This window comes from Littorina saxatilis, linkage group LG11 (genome assembly GCF_037325665.1).
Source record: "Littorina saxatilis isolate snail1 linkage group LG11, US_GU_Lsax_2.0, whole genome shotgun sequence".
NCBI classification, from domain to species: domain Eukaryota; kingdom Metazoa; phylum Mollusca; class Gastropoda; order Littorinimorpha; family Littorinidae; genus Littorina; species Littorina saxatilis.
In genome coordinates this window covers 45,296,343-45,320,571 of record NC_090255.1, presented here as the reverse complement: position 1 = coordinate 45,320,571, position 24,229 = coordinate 45,296,343, and the positions used below count along the sequence as shown (strand labels likewise).

General features: G+C 43.3%; 1 protein-coding gene across 2 annotated transcripts in view; it reads right to left on the bottom strand.

Moving 5' to 3' along the window:
* LOC138980587 (pre-mRNA-processing factor 6-like) overlaps positions 1-24,229 on the bottom strand; it is a 114,744-nt gene that overhangs the window by 22,356 nt on the left and 68,159 nt on the right. For both annotated transcript variants that reach the window (XR_011460398.1, XM_070353486.1), the window contains exons 17-19: positions 8,208-8,372; positions 5,142-5,243; positions 4,474-4,548 (exon numbers count right to left, since the gene is read on the bottom strand). Coding sequence is in view for 1 of the 2 variants with exons in the window: in XM_070353486.1 (XP_070209587.1) it covers positions 4,474-4,548; positions 5,142-5,243; positions 8,208-8,372 (342 nt within the window). In the remaining variant the exon portion in view is untranslated. The remainder of the gene's footprint in view (positions 1-4,473; positions 4,549-5,141; positions 5,244-8,207; positions 8,373-24,229) is intronic.

The following is a 24,229-nucleotide window of genomic DNA, read 5'->3' as shown; positions in this document are numbered from 1 at the left end:
ACAAGGGGCCTGAGCGACATCACTACAAGGGGCCTGAGCGACATCACTACAAGGGGCCTGAGTGACATCACTACAAGGTGCCTGAGCGACATCACTACAAGGGGCCTGAGCGACATCACTACAAGGGGCCTGAGCGACATCACTACAAGGGGCCTGAGCGACATCACTACAAGGGGCCTGAGCGACATCACTACAAGGGGCCTGAGCGACATCACTACAAGGGGCCTGAGCGATATCACTACCAGGGGCCTGAGCGACATCACTACAAGGGGCCTGAGCGACATCACTACAAGGTGCCTGAGCGACATCACTACCAGGGGCCTGAGCGACATCAGTGGGAGAGGGCCTGAGCGACATCACTACAAGGGGCCTGAGCGACATCACTACAAGGGGCCTGAGCGACATCAGTGGGAGAGGGCCTGAGCGACATCACTACAAGGGGCCTGAGCGACATCACTACCAGGGGCCTGAGCGACATCAGTGGGAGAGGGCCTGAGTGACATCACTACAAGGGGCCTGAGCGACATCTCTACAAGGGGCCAGAGCGACATCACTACAAGGGGCCTGAGCGACATCACTGCAAGGGGCCTGAGCGACATCACTACAAGGGGCCTGAGTGACATCACTACAAGGGGCCTGAGCGACATCAGTGGGAGAGGGCCTGAGCGACATCACTACAAGGGGCCTGAGCGACATCACTACAAGGGGCCTGAGCGACATCACTACAAGGGGCCTGAGTGACATCACTACAAGGGGCCTGAGCGACATCACTACAAGGGGCCTGAGCGACATCACTACAAGGGGCCTGAGCGACATCACTACAAGGTGCCTGAGCGACATCACTACAAGGGGCCTGAGCGACATCACTACAAGGGGCCTGAGCGACATCACTACAAGGGGCCTGAGCGATATCACTACCAGGGGCCTGAGCGACATCACTACAAGGGGCCTGAGCGACATCACTACAAGGTGCCTGAGCGACATCACTACCAGGGGCCTGAGCGACATCAGTGGGAGAGGGCCTGAGCGACATCACTACAAGGGGCCTGAGCGACATCACTACAAGGGGCCTGAGCGACATCAGTGGGAGAGGGCCTGAGCGACATCACTACAAGGGGCCTGAGCGACATCACTACCAGGGGCCTGAGCGACATCAGTGGGAGAGGGCCTGAGCGACATCACTACAAGGGGCCTGAGCGACATCACTACAAGAGGCCTGAGCGACATCACTACAAGGGGCCTGAGCGACATCACTACAAGGGGCCTGAGCGACATCACTACAAGGGGCCTGAGCGACATCACTACAAGGGGCCTGAGCGACATCACTACAAGGGGCCTGAGCGACATCACTACAAGGGGCCTGAGCGACATCTCTACAAGGGGCCTGAGCGACATCACTACAAGGGGCCTGAGCGACATCACTACCAGGGGCCTGAGCGACATCACTACAAGGGGCCTGAGCGACATCACTACCAGGGGCCTGAGCGACATCACTACAAGGGGCCTGAGCGACATCAGTGGGAGAGGGCCTGAGCGACATCACTACAAGGGGCCTGAGCGACATCACTACAAGGGGCCTGAGCGACATCACTACAAGGTGCCTGAGCGACATCACTACCAGGGGCCTGAGCGACATCACTACAAGGGGCCTGAGCGACATCAGTGGGAGAGGGCCTGAGCGACATCACTACAAGGGGCCTGAGCGACATCACTACAAGGGGCCTGAGCGACATCACTACAAGGGGCCTGAGCGACATCACTACAAGGGGCCTGAGCGATATCACTACAAGGTGCCTGAGCGACATCACTACAAGGGGCCTGAGCGACATCACTACAAGGGGCCTGAGCGACATCACTGCAAGGGGCCTGAGCGACATCACTACCAGGGGCCTGAGCGACATCACTACAAGGGGCCTGAGCGACATCACTACCAGGGGCCTGAGCGACATCACTACAAGGTGCCTGAGCGACATCACTACAAGGGGCCTGAGCGATATCACTACAAGGGGCCTGAGCGACATCACTACAAGGGGCCTGAGTGACATCACTACAAGGGGCCTGAGCGACATCTCTACAAGGGGCCAGAGCGACATCACTACAAGGGGCCTGAGCGACATCACTACAAGGGGCCTGAGCGACATCACTTCAAGGGGCCTGAGCGACATCACTACAAGGGGCCTGAGCGACATCACTACAAGGGGCCTGAGCGACATCAGTGGGAGAGGGCCTGAGCGACATCACTACAAGGGGCCTGAGCGACATCACTACAAGGTGCCTGAGCGACATCAATACAAGGGGCCTGAGCGACATCACTACAAGGGGCCTGAGCGACATCTCTACAAGGGGCCTGAGCGACATCACTACAAGGGGCCTGAGCGACATCACTACAAGGGGCCTGAGCGACATCAGTGGGAGAGGGCCTGAGCGACATCACTACAAGGGGCCTGAGCGACATCACTACAAGGGGCCTGAGCGACATCAGTGGGAGAGGGCCTGAGCGACATCACTACAAGGGGCCTGAGCGACATCACTACAAGGGGCCTGAGCGACATCACTACAAGGGGCCTGAGCGACATCACTACAAGGGGCCTGAGCGACATCACTACAAGGGGCCTGAGCGACATCACTACAAGGGGCCTGAGCGACATCTCTACAAGGGGCCTGAGCGACATCACTACAAGGGGCCTGAGCGACATCACTACCAGGGGCCTGAGCGACATCACTACAAGGGGCCTGAGCGACATCACTACCAGGGGCCTGAGCGACATCACTACAAGGGGCCTGAGCGACATCAGTGGGAGAGGGCCTGAGCGACATCACTACAAGGGGCCTGAGCGACATCACTACAAGGGGCCTGAGCGACATCACTACAAGGTGCCTGAGCGACATCACTACCAGGGGCCTGAGCGACATCACTACAAGGGGCCTGAGCGACATCAGTGGGAGAGGGCCTGAGCGACATCACTACAAGGGGCCTGAGCGACATCACTACAAGGGGCCTGAGCGACATCACTACAAGGTGCCTGAGCGACATCACTACAAGGGGCCTGAGCGATATCACTACAAGGTGCCTGAGCGACATCACTACAAGGGGCCTGAGCGACATCACTGCAAGGGGCCTGAGCGACATCACTGCAAGGGGCCTGAGCGACATCACTACCAGGGGCCTGAGCGACATCACTACAAGGGGCCTGAGCGACATCACTACCAGGGGCCTGAGCGACATCACTACAAGGTGCCTGAGCGACATCACTACAAGGGGCCTGAGCGATATCACTACAAGGTGCCTGAGCGACATCACTACAAGGGGCCTGAGCGACATCACTACAAGGGGCCTGAGCGACATCACTACAAGGGGCCTGAGCGACATCACTACAAGGGGCCTGAGCGACATCTCTACAAGGGGCCTGAGCGACATCACTACAAGGGGCCTGAGCGATATCACTACAAGGGGCCTGAGCGACATCACTTCAAGGGGCCTGAGCGACATCACTACAAGGGGCCTGAGCGACATCACTACAAGGGGCCTGAGCGACATCAGTGGGAGAGGGCCTGAGCGACATCACTACAAGGGGCCTGAGCGACATCACTACAAGGGGCCTGAGCGACATCACTACAAGGGGCCTGAGCGACATCACTACAAGGGGCCTGAGCGACATCAGTGGGAGAGGGCCTGAGCGACATCACTACAAGGGGCCTGAGCGACATCACTACAAGGGGCCTGAGCGACATCACTACAAGGGGCCTGAGCGACATCACTACAAGGGGCCTGAGTGACATCACTACAAGGTGCCTGAGCGACATCAATACAAGGGGCCTGAGCGACATCACTACAAGGGGCCTGAGCGACATCTCTACAAGGGGCCTGAGCGACATCACTACAAGGGGCCTGAGCGACATCTCTACAAGGGGCCTGAGCGACATCACTACAAGGGGCCTGAGCGACATCACTACAAGGGGCCTGAGCGACATCTCTACAAGGGGCCTGAGCGACATCACTACAAGGGGCCTGAGCGACATCACTACAAGGGGCCTGAGCGACATCACTACAAGGGGCCTGAGCGACATCACTACAAGGGGCCTGAGCGACATCAGTGGGAGAGGGCCTGAGCGACATCACTACAAGGGGCCTGAGCGACATCACTACAAGGGGCCTGAGCGACATCACTACAAGGGGCCTGAGTGACATCTCTACAAGGGGCCTGAGCGACATCAGTAGGAGAGAAACAGAAAGCAAACAAATGGAAAGTTGTTGTAAGAGAGACAGAAGAAAGTGGACTCACCCCCTTGTTGTAAGAGAGACAGGAGAAAGTGGACTCACCCCCTTGTTGTAAGAGAGACAGAAGAAAGTGGACTCACCCCCTTGTTGTAAGAGAGACAGAAGAAAGTGGACTCACCCCCTTGTTGTAAGAGAGACAGGAGAAAGTGGACTCACCCCCTTGTTGTAAGAGAGACAGGAGAAAGTGGACTCACCCCCTTGTTGTAAGCATTGCGGGCCTCCTCGTTGTCGCCGTGCTGTTCATGGATCTGACCGCACATCATCCACAACTGTAACACATCATCATCGTCATCGTCATCACCATCGTTATCATCACCACAATCATTCTCATCATAATTGTCGTCATCCTCATCATTGTTGTCGTCGTCAACCTTGTCATTTTTAAAATGCAATTCAGAGCCACAAAGCGTGTCAGATGTTCAAGCAATCATGTCATACTTGTATGTGAGGTCAAACGTAAACTTTGCGTCGCTTTTCTTCCAGTCTAGAAATGCACAGAGCTGCCATCATATTTGCGAGATCAGTAAGTTCGTAGCATGTGCTTTTTCTTTTGAGTGTTTTAAAAATTGTCATTGTACAATTGTTGAAAATTGACCATGAGTCATCGCAGTAATTATCAACACTGATTGGGTCTCTGAGATTAAATGCTACAATCATTGTCCTCAGAAACACAAATCCGAAGCCACTATAGTTCCACTGATCTTACTATCAGCCCGACTAGCCTTTACTTTGACAATCCATCAATCACCTTTCACTACTTATGAACATTGTTTTTTGTTACCCAGCTTGTTATGAATGAATTTAACTTGTGAAAATGATGACAATGTTTTTGATGGTCCCTGCAGCCTATATGGCCTGTTACCTTGGGGAAGTCTGGGTAATGTTTGACGGCCTCGTCCAGCAGTCTCAGCGCGTTGTCCACCTCCCCCAGACACCACTCCAGCTTGACCGACTTCATAAACACCTGCACACACCACACACACCTGTCTCAAACACCTGTATACATCACAGCCATTTAAACACCTGTATACATCACAGCCATGTAAACACCTGTATACATCACAGCCACTTACACACCTGTAAACATCACACCACACACCTGTATACATCACACCACACACCTGTATACATCACACCACACACCTGTATACATCACACCACACACCTGTATACATCACACCACACACCTGTATACATCACACCACACACCTGTATACATCACAGCCACTTACACACCCGTATACATCACAGCCACTTATACACCTGTAAACATCACACCACACACCTGTATACATCACACCACACACCTGTATACATCACACCACACACCTGTATACATCACACCACACACCTGTATACATCACACCACACACCTGTCTTAAACACCTGTATACATCACAACCACACCTGTGAGCAACATCTGCCAACACTTGTTGACAGCTTGTGTGTCTTTTTCTCTGGCAGGAAAGAGAGAGACAGAGACAGAGAGAGAGAGAGAGAGAGAGAGAGAGAGAGAGAGACGGACGGACGGACAGACAGACAGACAGACAGACAGACAGACAGACAGACAGACATAGGGTCTCCAAGAGAGTGTGGGGAATAGACAGACAAGAGGGGGAAGAGGGTGTTACAGCAGAAAGTGCGCCACAAAGCGTGAGACATACCCTGGCAGTGTGCGCAGAGCTGCGACCCTTGCTAAATAGAGATACAGACTAATTTGACAGACAAACAGACAGACAGACAGACAGACAGACAGACAGACAGACAGACAAGGAGTGTTAGAGCAGACAGAAAGACGTACCCTGACAGTGGGGGCTAGACATAGACATAGAACACTTTATAATATCAACGAGGAGAAACTCTGGTGTGGTGTATACAGCATTACAATAAACATACAGCATTACAATAAACATACAGCATTACAATAAACATACAGCATTACAATAAACATACAGCATTACAATAAACATACAGCATTACAATAAACATACAGCATTACAATAAACATACAGCATTACAATAAACATACAGCATTACAATAAACATACAGCATTACAATCAACATACAGCATTACAATAAACATACAGCATTACAATAAACATACAGCATTACAATAAACATACAGCATTACAATAAACATACAGCATTACAATCAACATACAGCATTACAATAAACATACAGCATTACAATAAACATACAGCATTACAATAAACATACAGCATTACAATAAACATACAGCATTACAATAAACATACAGCATTACAATAAACATACAGCATTACAATAAACATACAGCAGTACAATAAACATACAGCATTACAATAAACATACAGCATTACAATAAACATACAGCATTACAATAAACATACAGCATTACAATAAACATACAGCATTACAATAAACATACAGCATTACAATAAACATACAGCATTACAATAAACATACAGCATTACAATAAACATACAGCATTACAATAAACATACAGCATTACAATAAACATACAGCATTACAATAAACATACAGCATTACAATAAACATACAGCATTACAATAAACATACAGCATTACAATAAACATACAGCATTACAATAAACATACAGCATTACAATAAACATACAGCATTACAATCAACAACATAAAACTTTTATTCTTTAGAAAGAATGTGTTGTGTTTTGATAAATGGATTGAAGCCGGTGTGAATTGTGTACGTGATGTATGGATAGACGAAAATATTGTGTCATTTCAACATATTTGTGCCATTGTCGGATATAGCGCCACAAGGCTGTTTTGAGTACAACGCTTTGCACACGGCCCTCTGCGCGCGAGCACTGCGGGACAACACAGACGCGGGTGACGAGCATCCTGCGACCTGTTTTCAGGGCATGCTAAATAACCCTTCCCCGAAGAAATTTCGTGCGATATTAACGCAATCCAAAGCCAGTGAACCCTGCGCTGTAAAATTTTGGTCCCACAAATATAACATTTGCATTGACGAAAAGTATTGGGTCCTGGCAAGTGCATGTACAAGCGAAGAAAGATTAAAGTTACTCCAATGGAAAATTTTACATAATATTTATCCCACAAATATTTTATTGCATAAAATGAAGTTAAAAGAAAATAGTTTATGTAGTCTTTGTAATGAAATTGATTATATTGAACACTTCTTTTGGAAATGTAGTAAAATGAAATTGTTTTGGGAAAATGTTAGAAGATGTATATTTGTTAATACGGGAGAAAATATTATATTAACAGAAAAAGATGTATTGTTTGGATACTCTCCAGAAGTGCAAACCCCCATAAACAAAATTATTAATCATATTTTGCTCATTTCAAAAATGTGTATCAGTAAGTATAGATATGGTAGACCTATTGATTTGAATGTGATGTTAGGATATGAATTAGCATTGAGATATTTCAGTATTGTGTAAATGTTGAAGGATGAATGAGGATACGTTGTAGACGGATGCTTGAATATTTTTTGATTAAAAGCCCCACAATGATGTGCTTGGCAAATATAAAAAAAACAAAAAAAAAAACAAAACAAAAAAAACATAAAACGTAAGAACATAAATAAAATATCGAGGCGCAAATAGTCCACTCATAATAGTCAAGGTTAGGACGACAATATCAAAACAGCTGAGCTGCCAGCCTTGCAAAAGAGAGATACAGACTAATTTGACAGACAGACAGACAGACAGACAGACAGACAGACAGTGTTGGAGCAGACAGAAAGACGTACCCTGGCAATGGGCACATTGCTGCGAGCCTAAATGCTAAAGAGAGATACAGACTAATTAAAGACAGACAGCGAGTGTAAGTACAGAAAGACGTACCCTGGCAATGGGCACAAAGCTGCGAGCCTAAATGCTAAAGAGAGATACAGACTAATTAAAGACAGACAGCGAGTGTAAGTACAGAAAGACGTACCCTAGCAGTGGGTGCTGAGCTGCGAGCCTTGCTGAGCAGTCTGCGAGCGCGCTCAAACTCGTTGTTCTCGCTCTCCAGCTTGACGGCGGCCAGCCAGATCTCTTCGCTGTTGGGGTTGGCCTGGAACGCTAAGGCCAGGATGCTACGTGCTGCAGGCACATCGCCCTGTGGGACATAATACATACATCATCATCATTGTCATCATCATCATTGTCATCATCATCACTATCACTATCATTATCATCATCATCATCATCATTGTCATCATCATCATTGTCATCATCATTATCACTATCATCACTATCATCATCATCATCATCATCATCATCATCATCATCAGACAGGTAAAACCAATGTTTCAGCCACTTCAGATAGGTTAAATCCATGTTTAAGTCACTTCAGACAAATAAAACCCATGTTTCAGCCACTTCAGACAGATAAAACCCATGTTTCAACCACTTCAGAGAGGTAAAACCCATTATTCATATACTCAAGACGGGTAAATCCCACAGTCCAGCCACTTGAGACACGTAAAACCCATGGTTCAGCCCCTTCAGACAGGTAAAACCCATATTTCCGCCACTTCAGACAAGTAAAATCCCATGTTTCAGCCCCTCCAGAAAAGTAAAACCCATGATTCAGCCACTTCGGACAGGTAAAACACAATATGTTTCAGACAGGTAAAAACACATGTTTTAGCCACTTCAGACAGGTAAAACCCATGTTTCAAAAAAGGTAAAACCCATGTTTCATCCACTTCAATAGAGTAAAACCCACGTTTCAGCCACTTCAGTCAGGTAAAACCCATGTTTCATACAGGTAAAATCCACGTTTCAGCCCCTTCAGACAGGCAAAACCCATGTTTTGGTCCTTCAGACAGGTAAAACCCATGTTTCAGCCAATTAAGGCCAATGACAGCATCATTCACTTGAAAAACGCGCGACCTAGATGACCAGGGCTGGCGCTCAAACATAGATCAAACTACTTCTTTGTGGCCTCAAGCGGGCTAACTGCAGGCTGTGGTGTATGTTACTTGTGATGGGCACCGAGTGTCGCCACCTGTATGCCACACACCTTGCCTCCCGCCCTCTTACCGCACCTGTCATACCACTCGCACGGCCAGGCAATCCTCTCTGCTGTAACGTGCAGGCTTTTCACTTTATGTGTCATGTGTCTGTGTACACACAATGTTGTCCTAAAATGTGACAGACAATTGAGGATGAGGACTCTCATGCTGCGGGAATGAAGAGTAATTTCCTGTGGTAAACTCCAGCAGAACAAAACAGAAATAAGTATGCCCTGCTCGCCCAGAGAGAGTGGGGTCAAGATTGGAACAACCATGAGTGGTAGTGTCCTAGTTAGGATCAGCCCCAGATAACAGTCCTTCCCAGGGGAGCAACTCTGCAAGGACTACCTAGTCTGGGCAACATTTTGTACAGGACTGCAGAGTTGCTCCCCTTAACAACACTGTAAGTACTAGCCAGTCTGTGTACCAGTTCACACTTGTGCAATATGTAACACTAACAGGAATTAACACTGCCACTCATACCAGCTACAGGCTAGTCTGCCTGTCTTCCCTGCAGCATCATTAATGTTGAACTGCAGGAGAACAGACGAGTCATTGGTAACACACACTAAATACAAATATCACAACTGAATATAACACGACTGTCATTGGTAACACACACTAAATACAAATATCACAACTGAATATAACACGACTGTCATTGGTAACACACACTAAATACAAATATCACAACTGAATACAACACGACTGTCATTGGTAACACACACTAAATACAAATATCACAACTGAATACAACACGACTGTCATTGGTAACACACACTAAATACAAATATCACAACTGAATATAACACGACTGTCATTGGTAACACACACTAAATACAAATATCACAACTGAATATAACACGACTGTCATTGGTAACACACACTAAATACAAATATCACAACTGAATACAACACGACTGTCATTGGTAACACACACTAAATACAAATATCACAACTGAATATAACACGACTGTCATTGGTAACACACACTAAATACAAATATCACAACTGAATACAACACGACTGTCATTGGTAACACACACTAAATACAAATATCACAACTGAATACAACACGACTGTCATTGGTAACACACACTAAATACAAATATCACAACTGAATATAACACGACTGTCATTGGTAACACACACTAAATACAAATATCACAACTGAATATAACACGACTGTCATTGGTAACACACACTAAATACAAATATCACAACTGAATACAACACGACTGTCATTGGTAACACACACTAAATACAAATATCACAACTGAATACAACACGACTGTCATTGGTAACACACACTAAATACAAATATCACAACTGAATATAACACGACTGTCATTGGTAACACACACTAAATACAAATATCACAACTGAATACAACACGACTGTCATTGGTAACACACACTAAATACAAATATCACAACTGAATATAACACGACTGTCATTGGTAACACACACTAAATACAAATATCACAACTGAATATAACACGACTGTCATTCTTATCCCAAGACCACTTTCCCCAGGGCCACTTTCCCCAGGGCCACTTTCCCCAGGGCCACTCATTTCCAGTCACACTTTCCCCAGGGCCACTCATTTCCAGTCAACCAGTGTCTTATCTTTTCTTGTCTCAGTTCTCCTGTGTGAGTTAGTGAGTGAGTGAGTGAGTGAGTGAGTGAGTGAGTGAGTGTGTGTGTATGTGTGTGTGTGTGTGTGTGTGTGTGTGGGTGGGTGTGTGGGTGTGTGTGTGGGTGGGTGTGTATGTGTGTGTGTGTATGTGTGTGTGTGTGTGTGTGTGTGTGTGCATGCATATCTGCCTCTGTGTGTGTGTGTGTGTGTGTGTGTGTGGGTGGGTGTGTGGGTGTGTGTGTGTGTGTGTGCGTGTGTGGGTGTGTGTGTGTGCATGCATATCTGTCTCTGTGTGTGTGTCTGTGCATGTATATCTGCCTCTGTGTGTGTGTGTGTGTGTGTGTGTGTGTGTGTGTGTGTGTGTGTGTGTGCGTGCGTGCGTGCGTGCGTGCGTGTGCATGCATTTGTCTGTCTGTGTGCATCCATATCTGTGTGTGTGTGTGTGTGTGTGTGTGTTTTCATGTGTGTGTGTGATAAAGATTGATTACGGTTAGCGCTCGACCTAGATGAACCAGGGCAGGCGCACAAAAATGTGATATTACGACGCCGTGGTGAGGCAAATATAGTGTGGGGACTGGAGCGTAAAGTGGTCGTTATGCCTTGACACACGCACACACACCATGTTAGTGTCGTGTCAACCCTGTGACGCACCCCTTACCACACCATGCACACCCCTCTCACAGCATCTCACCACAGAGACACCGGTAACCACGGCAACCGTCACGTCCTGCTCACGCTCTACAACATTGTCCTCAATTCCACCACCTCCGGGCAGCGCAAAGCTCCCACACAAAACTAGCAAAACACGACAAAAATCATCCATGTCAGAGTTTCCAGAATGTGCTACCAACCCTTGCCAGTGTATGAGGCCTAAATGGCATTCCCTTCGGGGACTGACAAAGGAGGGTGTTCCGTTTCACACTGGCTGAATAGACCCTGTACCCCACCTAGTCTGGTGGATTACAAGACAGTCTCTTTGCCCCGTGCAGAAAAATGTACTGGGCATTCCCAATATGACTACCGTACACCAAGTACAGACACTGTCTCACAACTCAAGGCAGTTACAGGATGTTAGACAAGTGCCCAGGGAATTCCCAATATGACTACATGATGTATTGTAGTACAAAGAGTGACCGGCATGGTTGGCCTAGTGGTAAGGCGTCCGCCCCGTGATCGGGAGGTCGTGGGTTCGAACCCCGGCTGGGTCATACCTAAATTTGCAATCTAGTGGCTGCTCCGCCTGGCGTTTGGCATTATGGGGTTAGTGCTAGGACTGGTTGGTCCGGTGTCAGAATAATGTGACTGGGTGAGACATGAAGCCTGTGCTGCGACTTCTGTCTTGTGTGTGGCGCAGGTTAAATGACAAAGCAGCACCGCCCTAATATGGCCCTTCGTGGTCGGCTGGGCGTTAAGCAAACAAACAAACAAAAGTACAAAGAGTATAGTTATTAATTAGTGTTGAAATAGTGTATTGTAGTACAAAGTGTATAGTTATTAATTAGTGTTGAAATAGAGTATTGTAATACAAAGTGTATAGTTATTAATTAGTGTTGAAATAGTGTATTGTAGTACAAAGTGTATAGTTATTAAGTGTTGAAATAGAGTATTGTAATTATTAATTAGTGTTGAAATAGTGTATTGTAATACAAAGTGTATAGTTATTAATTAGTGTTGAAATAGTGTATTGTAGTACAAAGTGTATAGTTATTAAGTGTTGAAATAGAGTATTGTAATTATTAATTAGTGTTGAAATAGTGTATTGTAATACAAAGTGTATAGTTATTAATTAATGTTGAAATAGTGTATTGTAGTACAAAGTGTACAGTTATTACATGTTGAAATAGAGTATCGTAATTATTAATTAGTGTTGAAATAGTGTATTGTAGTACAAAGTGTATAGTTATTAATTAGTGTTGAAATAGTGTATTGTAGTACAAAGTGTATAGTTATTAAGTGTTGAAATAGAGTATTGTAATTATTAATTAGTGTTGAAATAGTGTATTGTAGTACAAAGTGTATAGTTATTAAGTGTTGAAATAGTGTATTGTAGTACAAAGAGTATAGTTATTAATTAGTGTTGAAATAGTGTATTGTAATACAAAGTGTATAGTTATTAATTAGTGTTGAAATAGTGTATTGTAGTACAAAGTGTATAGTTATTAAGTGTTGAAATAGTGTATTGTAGAACAAAGTGTATAGTTATTAATTAGTGTTGAAATAGAGTATTGTAGTACAAAGTGTATAGTTATTAATTAGTGTTGAAATAGTGTATTGTAGTACAAAGTGTATAGTTATTAAGTGTTGAAATAGTGTATTGTAGTACAAAGTGTATAGTTATTAATTAGTGTTGAAATAGTGTATTGTAGTACAAAGTGTATAGTTATTAATTAGTGTTGAAATAGAGTATTGTAGTACAAAGTGTATAGTTATCAGTTAGGGTTGAAATAGTGTATTGTAGTACAAAGTGTATAGTTATTAATTAGTGTTGAAATAGAATATTGTAATACAAAGTGTATAGTTATTAAGTGTTGAAATAGAGTATTGTAATACAAAGTGTATAGTTATTAAGTGTTGAAATAGAGTATTGTAATTATTAATTAGTGTTGAAATAGTGTATTGTAGTACAAAGTGTATAGTTATTAAGTGTTGAAATAGTGTATTGTAGTACAAAGAGTATAGTTATTAATTAGTGTTGAAATAGTGTATTGTAATACAAAGTGTATAGTTATTAATTAGTGTTGAAATAGAGTATTGTAATAAAAAGTGTATAGTTATCAGTTAGGGTTGAAATAGTGTATTGTAGTACAAAGTGTATAGTTATTAATTAGTGTTGAAATAGTGTATTGTAGTACAAAGTGTATAGTTATTAAGTGTTGAAATAGTGTATTGTAGTACAAAGTGTATAGTTATTAAGTGTTGAAATAGTGTATTGTAGTACAAAGTATATAGTTATTAAGTGTTGAAATAGGGTATTGTTATTAATTGAATGTTGGAATAGTGTAATTAGTGTACTAATTGTTAAATGCAGTTAGTACTGTACAGCGGGGAGAGGACCGACATAGTCCATGGTTCTCACTTCATAAGCTTTCAATATCATAATAATATATATTGCCTTACGTGTGATGCCAGCATAAATTTTAAATTAATATTTCTTGCAAATTGATTAACGCGCTACCTAGATAAAATCACAGTTACTTGTTAAAAGTGGAAATCAAGTCCAACGTTTCCTTCAGAATTTGATTAATGCACAACCTAGACTTCCAGGGTAGGTTCATAAAATTGCAATACTCAAGTGTGGCAGTCATGTTTCTTCCAGATTATTTATGATTATAAAGGATAAACGAGAGTTATATGTGCAAGGATGTAAGTGAGGGTGCGGGTATGGTTATATGTGCAAGGATGTTTGTTGCATTCAGACAATAAAGTTTTATTGAATTGAATTGAACTGAATTGATTAATTAACGCACAACCTAGATATACCAGGGCGGGCGCACAAAATTGTACTACAGTACTCAAGTGTGGCAGTCTTTCCTGCCCTCACTACGACGGGTCAACGTGTCTGGCTGTTCAGTTGTCTGACACATTGTCCCCATCACACACATCTAACTCCACTCTCACCCACAGCCCGCGCACAGTACCGTCAATACTACACACAGCGCTCACACGCCCACTCTCACGCAATTATCAGTCATTTCACTCAAGCAGCTTCTTTGACTGCATGAGTTAAACATTATCACAAAACTAGAAGTACACTAGGAAGGACCTGGACGTTAATTAGCCACATTAATTGCAAACTCTTAACTCAGACTGGAGAAGACAAAGCAAAACACTGAGCTTTCTAAATATGGCATCGGGAGATTACAATCTGGGACACCAGTGATGTTTTATAGTTCAGTGCAATATATGTCTGATAACAACGCTGCAAAGGGGAACAACTGTGTTAGGTTTATATTTACATATACTGATAGCAAGACTATAAAGGGGAACAACTGTGTGAACACTTGTAACAGCTGTTTTGAGATAAGACCGGTGTGACACAGATCTTGTGTCATCATTATAAAAAGCTGTGTCTGCCGTCAAATAGTGCTAATATCAACTGTCGTTAACTTACAAGCTTAACTTTGAGATAGGCAGTGCTGCATACTTTACATTAAACTACTTAACGTTGAGATAGGCAGTGCTGCATACTTTACATTAAACTACTTAACGTTGAGAGAGGCAGGCGCTGCATACTTTACATTAAACTACTTAACGTTGAGAGAGGCAGTGCTGCATACTTTACATTAAACTACTTAACGTTGAGAGAGGCAGGCGCTGCATACTTTACATTAAACTACTTAACGTTGAGAGAGGCAGGCGCTGCATACTTTACATTAAACGTTGAGAGAGGCAGTGCTGCATACTTTACATTAAACTACTTAACGTTGAGAGAGGCAGTGCTGCATACTTTACATTAAACTACTTACCTTTGAGAGAGGCAGTGCTGCATACTTTACATTAAACTACTTAATGTTGAAAGAGGCAGTGCTGCATACTTTACATTAAACTACTTAACGTTGAGAGAGGCAGGCGCTGCATACTTTACATTAAACTACTTAACGTTGAGAGAGGCAGTGCTGCATACTTTACATTAAACTACTTAACGTTGAGAGAGGCAGTGCTGCATACTTTACATTAAACTACTTAACGTTGAGAGAGGCAGTGCTGCATACTTTACATTAAACTACTTAACGTTGAGAGAGGCAGTGCTGCATACTTTACATTAAACTACAGCAAGACATGCGCACAGCTTGAAAGACAGACAGACAGACACAGTCAGACAGACAGACAGACAGACAGACACAGTCAGACAGACAGACAGACAGACAGACAGACAGACAGACAGAGTCAGAGAGACAGACAGACAGACAGACAGACAGACAGACAGTCAGACAGACAGTCAGACAGACAGACAGTCAGACAGACAGACAGACAGAAAGCCAGACAGCCAGACATACATACATACATACATACATACATACATACATACATACACACATAGACAGACAGACAGACAGACAGACAGACAGACAGACAGACAGACAGAAATAAAGACAGAAAGACAGAAAGACACAAAAACAGACACAAAAATAAACGAAAAGAAGGAGTCCCTCTCACAAAAATCCCTGCGTGTGCACGTGCGTGTGTGCATGCTTGTTTTTATGTAATTGATTTCATCCTGTACACTATTGCAATTAGTATTGATAGAGAAACTGAGCTCAGATAGTCTTGGAGTTGCATGCACTAACACAAAGCACAGGACACAGAGCACAGGACACAGAGCACAGGACACAGAGCACAGGACACAGAGCACAGGACACAGAGCACAGGACACACAGCACAGGACACACAGCACAGGACACAGAGCACAGGACACAGAGCACAGGACACAGAGCACAGGACACAAAGCACAGGACACAGAGCACAGGACACAGAGCACAGGACACAGAGCACAGGACACAGCACAGGACACAGAGCACAGGACACAAAGCACAGGACACAGAGCACAGGACACAAAGCACAGGACACAGGACACAGAGCACAGGACACAGAGCACAGGACACAAAGCACAGGACACAGAGCACAGGACACAAAGCACAGGACACAGAGCACAGGACACAGAGCACAGGACACAGAGCACAGGACACAGCACAGGACACAGAGCATGGGTTTCAGCACAACATCTGGCCAACCCTTGACCACAACAGGAAGTAAATCACAGCTAGCCTAATTAGTCTGCTGGCAATCTGTCATTTAGGTTGAAAATTCAGTGTTTCTACATGTAACATGAACATGTACAGGGGACTTACTTACTGCCTTTCACGCCTGGTGGCGTGTAGGGCAGCATGTACAGGGGAACCCCCCTTTTCAGACCTTGTGTTTTGAGATGTTCTGTTGATAACCTGTGTAAATTGACCCCCCTTTTAAGACCTTGTGTTTTCAGATGTTATGTTGATAACCTGTGTAAATTGACCCCCCTTTTAAGACCTTGTGTTTTCAGATGTTATGTTGATAACCTGTGTAAATTGACCCCCCTTTTAAGACCTTGTGTTTTCAGATGTTATGTTGATAACCTGTATAAATTGACCCCCCTTTAAGACCTTGTGTTTTCAGATGTTCTGTTGATAACCTGTGTACATTGACCCCCCTTTTCAGACCTTGTGTTTTCAGATGTTATGTTGATAACCTGTATAAACTGACCTCCCTTTTCAGACATTGTGTTTTCAGATGTTATGTTGATAACCTGTGTAAATTGACCTCCCTTTTCAGACCTTGTGTTTTCAGATGTTATGTTCATAACCTGTGTACATTGACCTCCCTTTTAAGACCTTGTGTTTTCAGATGTTATGTTCATAACCTGTGTAAATTGACCTCCCTTTTAAGACCTTGTGTTTTCAGATGTTATGTTCATAACCTGTGTAAATTGACCCCCCTTTTAAGACCTTGTGTTTTCAGATGTTATGTTGATAACCTGTGTACATTGACCTCCCTTTTCAGACCTTGTGTTTTCAGATGTTATGTTGATAACCTGTGTACATTGACCCCCTTTTTCAGACCTTGTGTTTTCAGATGTTATGTTGATAACCTGTGTACATTGACCTCCCTTTTCAGACCTTGTGTTTTCAGATGTTATGTTGATAACCTGTATAAACTGACCTCCATTTAAGACCTTGTGTTTTCAGATGTTATGTTGATAACCTGTGTAAACTGACCTCCCTTTAAGACCTTGTGTTTTCAGATGTTATGTTGATAACCTGTGTAAACTGACCCCCCTTTTAAGACCTTGTGTTTTCAGATGTTATGTTGATAACCTGTATAAACTGACCTCCCTTTTCAGACCTTGTGTTTTCAGATGTTATGTTGATAACCTGTATAAACTGACCTCCATTTTCAGACCTTGTGTTTTCAGATGTTATGTTGATAACCTGTGTAAACTGACCTCCATTTTTAGACCTTGTGTTTTCAGATGTTATGTTGATAACCTGTGTAAACTGACCCCCCTTTTCAGACCTTGTGTTTTCAGATGTTATGTTGATAACCTGTATAAACTGACCTCCCTTTTAAGACCTTGTGTTTTCAGATGTTATGTTGATAACCTGTGTAAACTGACCTCCATTTTCAGACCTTGTGTTTTCAGATGTTATGTTGATAACCTGTGTAAACTGACCTCCATTTTCAGACCTTGTGTTTTCAGATGTTATGTTGATAACCTGTGTAAACTGACCTCCATTTTCAGACCTTGTGTTTTCAGATGTTATGTTCATAACCTGTATAAATTGACCCCCCTTTTCAGACCTTGTGTTTTCAGATGTTATGTTGATAACCTGTGTAAACTGACCTCCATTTTCAGACCTTGTGTTTTCAGATGTTATGTTGATAACCTGTGTAAACTGACCTCCATTTTCAGACCTTGTGTTTTCAGATGTTATGTTGATAACCTGTGTAAACTGACCTCCATTTTCAGACCTTGTGTTTTCAGATGTTATGTTCATAACCTGTGTAAATTGACCTCCCTTTTAAGACCTTGTGTTTTCAGATGTTATGTTCATAACCTGTGTAAATTGACCCCCCTTTTCAGACCTTGTGTTTTCAGATGTTATGTTGATAACCTGTGTAAACTGACCTCCATTTTCAGACCTTGTGTTTTCAGATGTTATGTTGATAACCTGTGTAAACTGACCTCCATTTTCAGACCTTGTGTTTTCAGATGTTATGTTCATAACCTGTATAAATTGACCCCCCTTTTCAGACCTTGTGTTTTCAGATGTTATGTTGATAACATGTGAACATTGACCCCCCTTTTAAGACTCCCTCTTTTTCAAGACCTGATTTTATCTTTAAGGTCTTACAAGGGGGGTTCTACTGTACGCATTACCCAGCAGGCCAAGCAACAGGAACACAAGTATGGGTCTCACTCAGACACAGCTAATCTACTGTACGTATTACCCAGCAGGCCAAGCAACAGGAACACAAGTATGGGTCTCACTCAGACACAGCTAATCTACTGTTTTACCCAGCAGGCCAAGCAACAGGAACACAAATATGGGTCTCACTCAGACACAGCTAATCTACTGTATTACCCAGCAGGCCAAGCAACAGGAACACAAGTATGGGTCTCACTCAGACACAGCTAATCTATTCCCTGTTTTTATTCCCTTCCTTCATTTCAGTGTGTAATAACACATGACCTAGATGACCAGTGTGTAATAACACATGACCTAGATGACCAGTGTGTATTAACACATGACCTAGATGACCAGTGTGTAATAATAATGCGTGACCTAGATGACATGACCTAGATGACCAGTGTGTAATAACACATGACCTAGATGACCAGTGTGTAATAACACATGACCTAGATGACCCGTGTGTAATAATAACACGTGGCCTAGATGACCAGTGTGTAATAACACATGACCTAGATAACCAGTGTGTAATAACACATGACCTAGATGACCAGTGTGTAATAATAATGCGTGACCTAGATGACATGACCTAGATTACCAGTGTGTAATAACACATGACCTAGATGACCAGTGTGTAATAACACATGACCTACATGACCAGTGTGTAATAACACATGACCTAGATGACCCGTGTGTAATAATAACACGTGGCCTAGATGACCAGTGTGTAACACATGACCTAGATAACCAGTGTGTAATAACACATGACCTAGATGACCAGTTTGTAATAACACATGACCTAGATGACCAGTGTGAAATAGCACATGACCTAGATGACCAGTGTGTAATAACACATGACCTAGATGACCCGTGTGTAATAATAACACGTGGCCTAGATGACCAGTGTGTAATAACACATGACCTAGATGACCAGTGTGTAATAATAACGCGTGACCTAGATGACCAGTGTGTAATAACACATGACCTAGATGACCAGTGTGTAATAGCACATGACCTAGATGACCAGTGTGTAATAGCACATGACCCAGATGACCAGTGTGTAATAACACATGACCTAGATGACCAGTGTGTAATAGCACATGACCTAGATGACCAGTGTGTAATAACACATGACCTAGATGACCAGTGTGTAATAACACATGACCTAGATGACCAGTGTGTAATAGCACATGACCTAGATGAGCAGTGTGTAATAGCACATGACCTAGATGACCAGTGTGTAATAAAACATGACCAGTGTGTAATTACACATGACCTAGATGACCAGTGTGTAATAAAACATGACCTAGATGACCCGTGTGTTATAATAACACGTGGCCTAGATGACCAGTGTGTAATAACACATGACTTAGATGACCAGTGTGTAATAATAACGCGTGACCTAGATGACCAGTGTGTAATAACACATGACCTAGATTTATTTTACTTTACTTTATTTGGTGTTTAACGTCGTTTTCAACCACGAAGGTTATATCGCGACGAGGGAAAGGGGGGAGATGGGATAGGGGAAAGGGGGGAGATGGGATAGAGCCACTTGTTAAGTGTTTCTTGTTCACAAAAGCACTAATCAAAAAATTGCTCCAGGGGCTTGCAACGTAGTACAATATATGACCTTACTGGGAGAATGCAAGTTTCCAGTACAAAGGACTAAACATTTCTTACATACTGCTTGACTAAAATCTTTACAAACATTGACTATATTCTATACAAGAACCACTTAACAAGGGTAAAAGAGAAACAGAATCCGTTAGTCGCCTCTTACGACATGCGGGGTGCAGAGAAATAAGGATGTGGAAAAGAAGACTTTTGGTAAGTGAAATAAAGGTGATGGATCCAGTCAGGTAGAAATAAGACAACAAGAAAAGAATTGGAAAACTGCAGGGAATAGTAGGGAGAGTTTTCTTGGAAGGAAATATAGGTGAAAGGACTGGTAAGGCAGAAATAAGACAGAAGAGAAGTAAAGGGGTGGGGTAGCTCTGTTTAAACGCTCCCGCCGCGTGAAGGCGACCCCATGGGAGCACATGACCTAGATGACCAGTGTGTAATAGCACATGACCTAGATGACCAGTGTGTAATAGCACATGACCCAGATGACCAGTGTGTAATAGCACATGACCCAGATGACCAGTGTGTAATAGCACATGACCTAGATGACCAGTGTGTAATAGCACCTGACCCAGATGACCAGTGTGTAATAGCACATGACCTAGATGACCAGTGTGTAATAGCACATGACCTAGATGACCAGTGTGTAATAGCACATGACCTAGATGACCAGTGTGTAATAATAACGCGCAACCTAGATGACCAGGGCGGGCGCACAAAAAGAGCAGATTTATACACCACCACATCACAGTTGATCTGTGTGAAGCATAGACAGTGACACACAGCGTTGTTGACACAAGGCGGTAGTTGTACCCGTCACACACACCCACACTCTGGTCAGTGCGCTGTGTTTACATGACAACACTCTCACACAACTCCCACCACCAACATCCCGGCCCCCAGACTGACTCCCCGTGCTGGACACACCTTGCACAACATTATCCTGAATTGAGGGAGGCGGTCATGGTTGGCTTAATGCACTGACAGTCACTGACTTGATACACACAGTCAGTGAAGCGAAACACTTTTTTTATAGTGCGGCTCTGCCATTTTAAGTCTCCGTTTCCGCTGTCATTGTCAAGGCTGAGGGGCGAATATTGTGTGAGTGGGAAATACGATGTGCCCTGACTTGTTATTGTGTAGGGCTGAGGGCTAAACACTGTGTGAGTGTGAACACTGTCAAGTTGTGTCCCTTTCCATGCCTTCTCATCTGGCTTTCCCTTAGACATTGGCCACTAGCCCTACTGCTCAAAAACAAAAACTCTAGTCTAAGATTTCAAGTTATCTGGCTTTCCCTTAGACATTGGCGACTAGCCCTACTGCTCAAAAACAAAAACTCTAGTCTAAGATTTCAAGTTATCTGGCTTTATCAACTTGCTTATTGCATGGTGCTAGTTTACTATGCTCACAAGTTGCAATTCTTGCATGAACGATCCTTGTGAGATCAACCTAGTTTTGTTCCATGATGGGACAACTGGTCAATGACTTTTTTGTTATCTTGTAGAGGCAAAGAACAGCCTCTCCTTGGTACCAAAATGTATGTTAATAACTTATAAAATAATACACATTTTGCCTCCATCAACCATACAAACCATAATGTATGTTAATAACTTATAAAATAATACACACTTTGCCTCCATCAACCATACAAACCATAATGTATGTTAATAACATAAAATAATACACACTTTGCCTCCATCAACCATACAAACTATAACAAAATGTATGTTAATAACTTATAAAATAATACACACTTTGCCTCCATCAACCATACAAACTATAACAAAATGTATGTTAATAACTTATAAAATAATACACACTTTGCCTCCATCAACCATACAAACCATAATGTATGTTAATAACTTATAAAATAATACACACTTTGCCTCCATCAACCATACAAACCATAATGTATGTTAATAACTTATAAAATAATACACACTTTGCCTCCATCAACCATACAAACCATAACAAAATGTATGTTAATAACTTATAAAATAATACACACTTTGCCTCCATCAACCATACAAACTATAACAAAATGTATGTTAATAACTTATAAAATAATACACACTTTGCCTCCATCAACCATACAAACTATAACAAAATGTATGTTAATAACTTATAAAATAATACATCATTTGCCTCCATCAACCATACAAACTATAACAAAATATTAAAAAATTAAGTTTTACTTTCCGGTTTTAAAAGTTTTCAAAAACCGAGACCCGAAAAGGTGTTAGCCCTGCATGTGTTAGCAACAATCGTCAAATGTTTGAAGGCAATGGGTAGTTACTGAAATGTACCGTTGGTTTTTTTTAACTCAATACCCGCTAAAAACGGCTTCAAAAGCCGTCTTCAATGGCTTCTGAGAGGAATGACACTTACACCGTTCTGCCATAATGTCATTGTTAGATAATATAGGTGAACAACACTGATTGTTTGGATACAAATTTGATTGTTCTTTCTAGTTCTAATGACATGCAAAACTTGTTCCATTTTAGCTGTTCTGATTTTCTGTCGGTTTTAGCGCGGTAACCTTGCTTTCATGTATTTGATTTTTGTTTGTTTGTTTGTTTGTTTGTTTGCTTAACACCCAGCCGACCACGAAGGGCCATATCAGGGCGGTGCTGCTTTGACATATAACGTGCGCCACACACAAGACAGAAGTCGCAGCACAGGCTTCATGTCTCACCCAGTCACATTATTCTGACACCGGACCAACCAGTCCTAGCACTAACCCCATAATGCCAGACGCCAGGCGGAGCAGCCACTAGATTACCAATTTTAAAGTCTTAGGTATGACCCGGCCGGGGTTTGAACCCACGACCTCCCGATCACGGGGCGGACGCCTTACCACTAGGCCAACCGTGCCGGTGAATTTGATTTTGGGGGGGTGTCTGTATTATATGTGTCACGATTTAGTGACATGGATCAAGAAAGTGTCACTCTGTGGGGTGCCTTCTCTTGGTCAATTGCGATAGAAAGCGCCTGTGCTTTCTGTCAACAGCTGGGTTTTAGCTGACCGAGCAAAGCGAACACGGGAATTTCGTGTCGCACGGATTTCACGTGGGTGATTTCTGCTGTCGGGGCAAAACTAGGATAGCTGAACTTGGAATGTGACAAGGTGAGTCACGTGATTTTGTCCAGGTTGTCTGTTTGAGACATATTTACTACACACTCGAAACTCAGCAGCGAGAGAGGAGGGTCGGTGTCAGAATTCTCCTACAAGTTTGATGGTTTTTCAACACGTTTAAATACTTTACTGGGTATCAACGTGCTATGCTACTTGCTAGTGAGGCTTGATAGGAACTCCATAGGACAGACCACCTTCTTTCTGGACACATGCTGGCTGACAGTCGGGGCGTCAAGGTTTCTTCGCTGTGCATTTTTCACCGCATAAGGGTTCAGCAAGAGAGGAGGATGACGGTATTTCTGTTGACGAACAGAAGTCATTCGAAAGGAAGCGGTTTCGCTTAAAAGAGAGCTACCTACATAAGGCTGTTGAGGTAATAAATCATTATTTAACGCTTTTGACGAGTCTGTGTTTGTGGAATGAAATACTCTCTGTTGTTCTTTCCAGGTTAGCGCATAATTTGCTCTTTGTGACGCTAAAATACTAATCTGTATATGGTTTTTGCAGATGTGGAGAGAAGGAAAATAGCTGATTTGTTGTTGTAAAAGTCCGTTTGTGCAGGCCCACGTGCTCGATGAAATATGTCAGGGTGACATGTTTAAAGGTGGC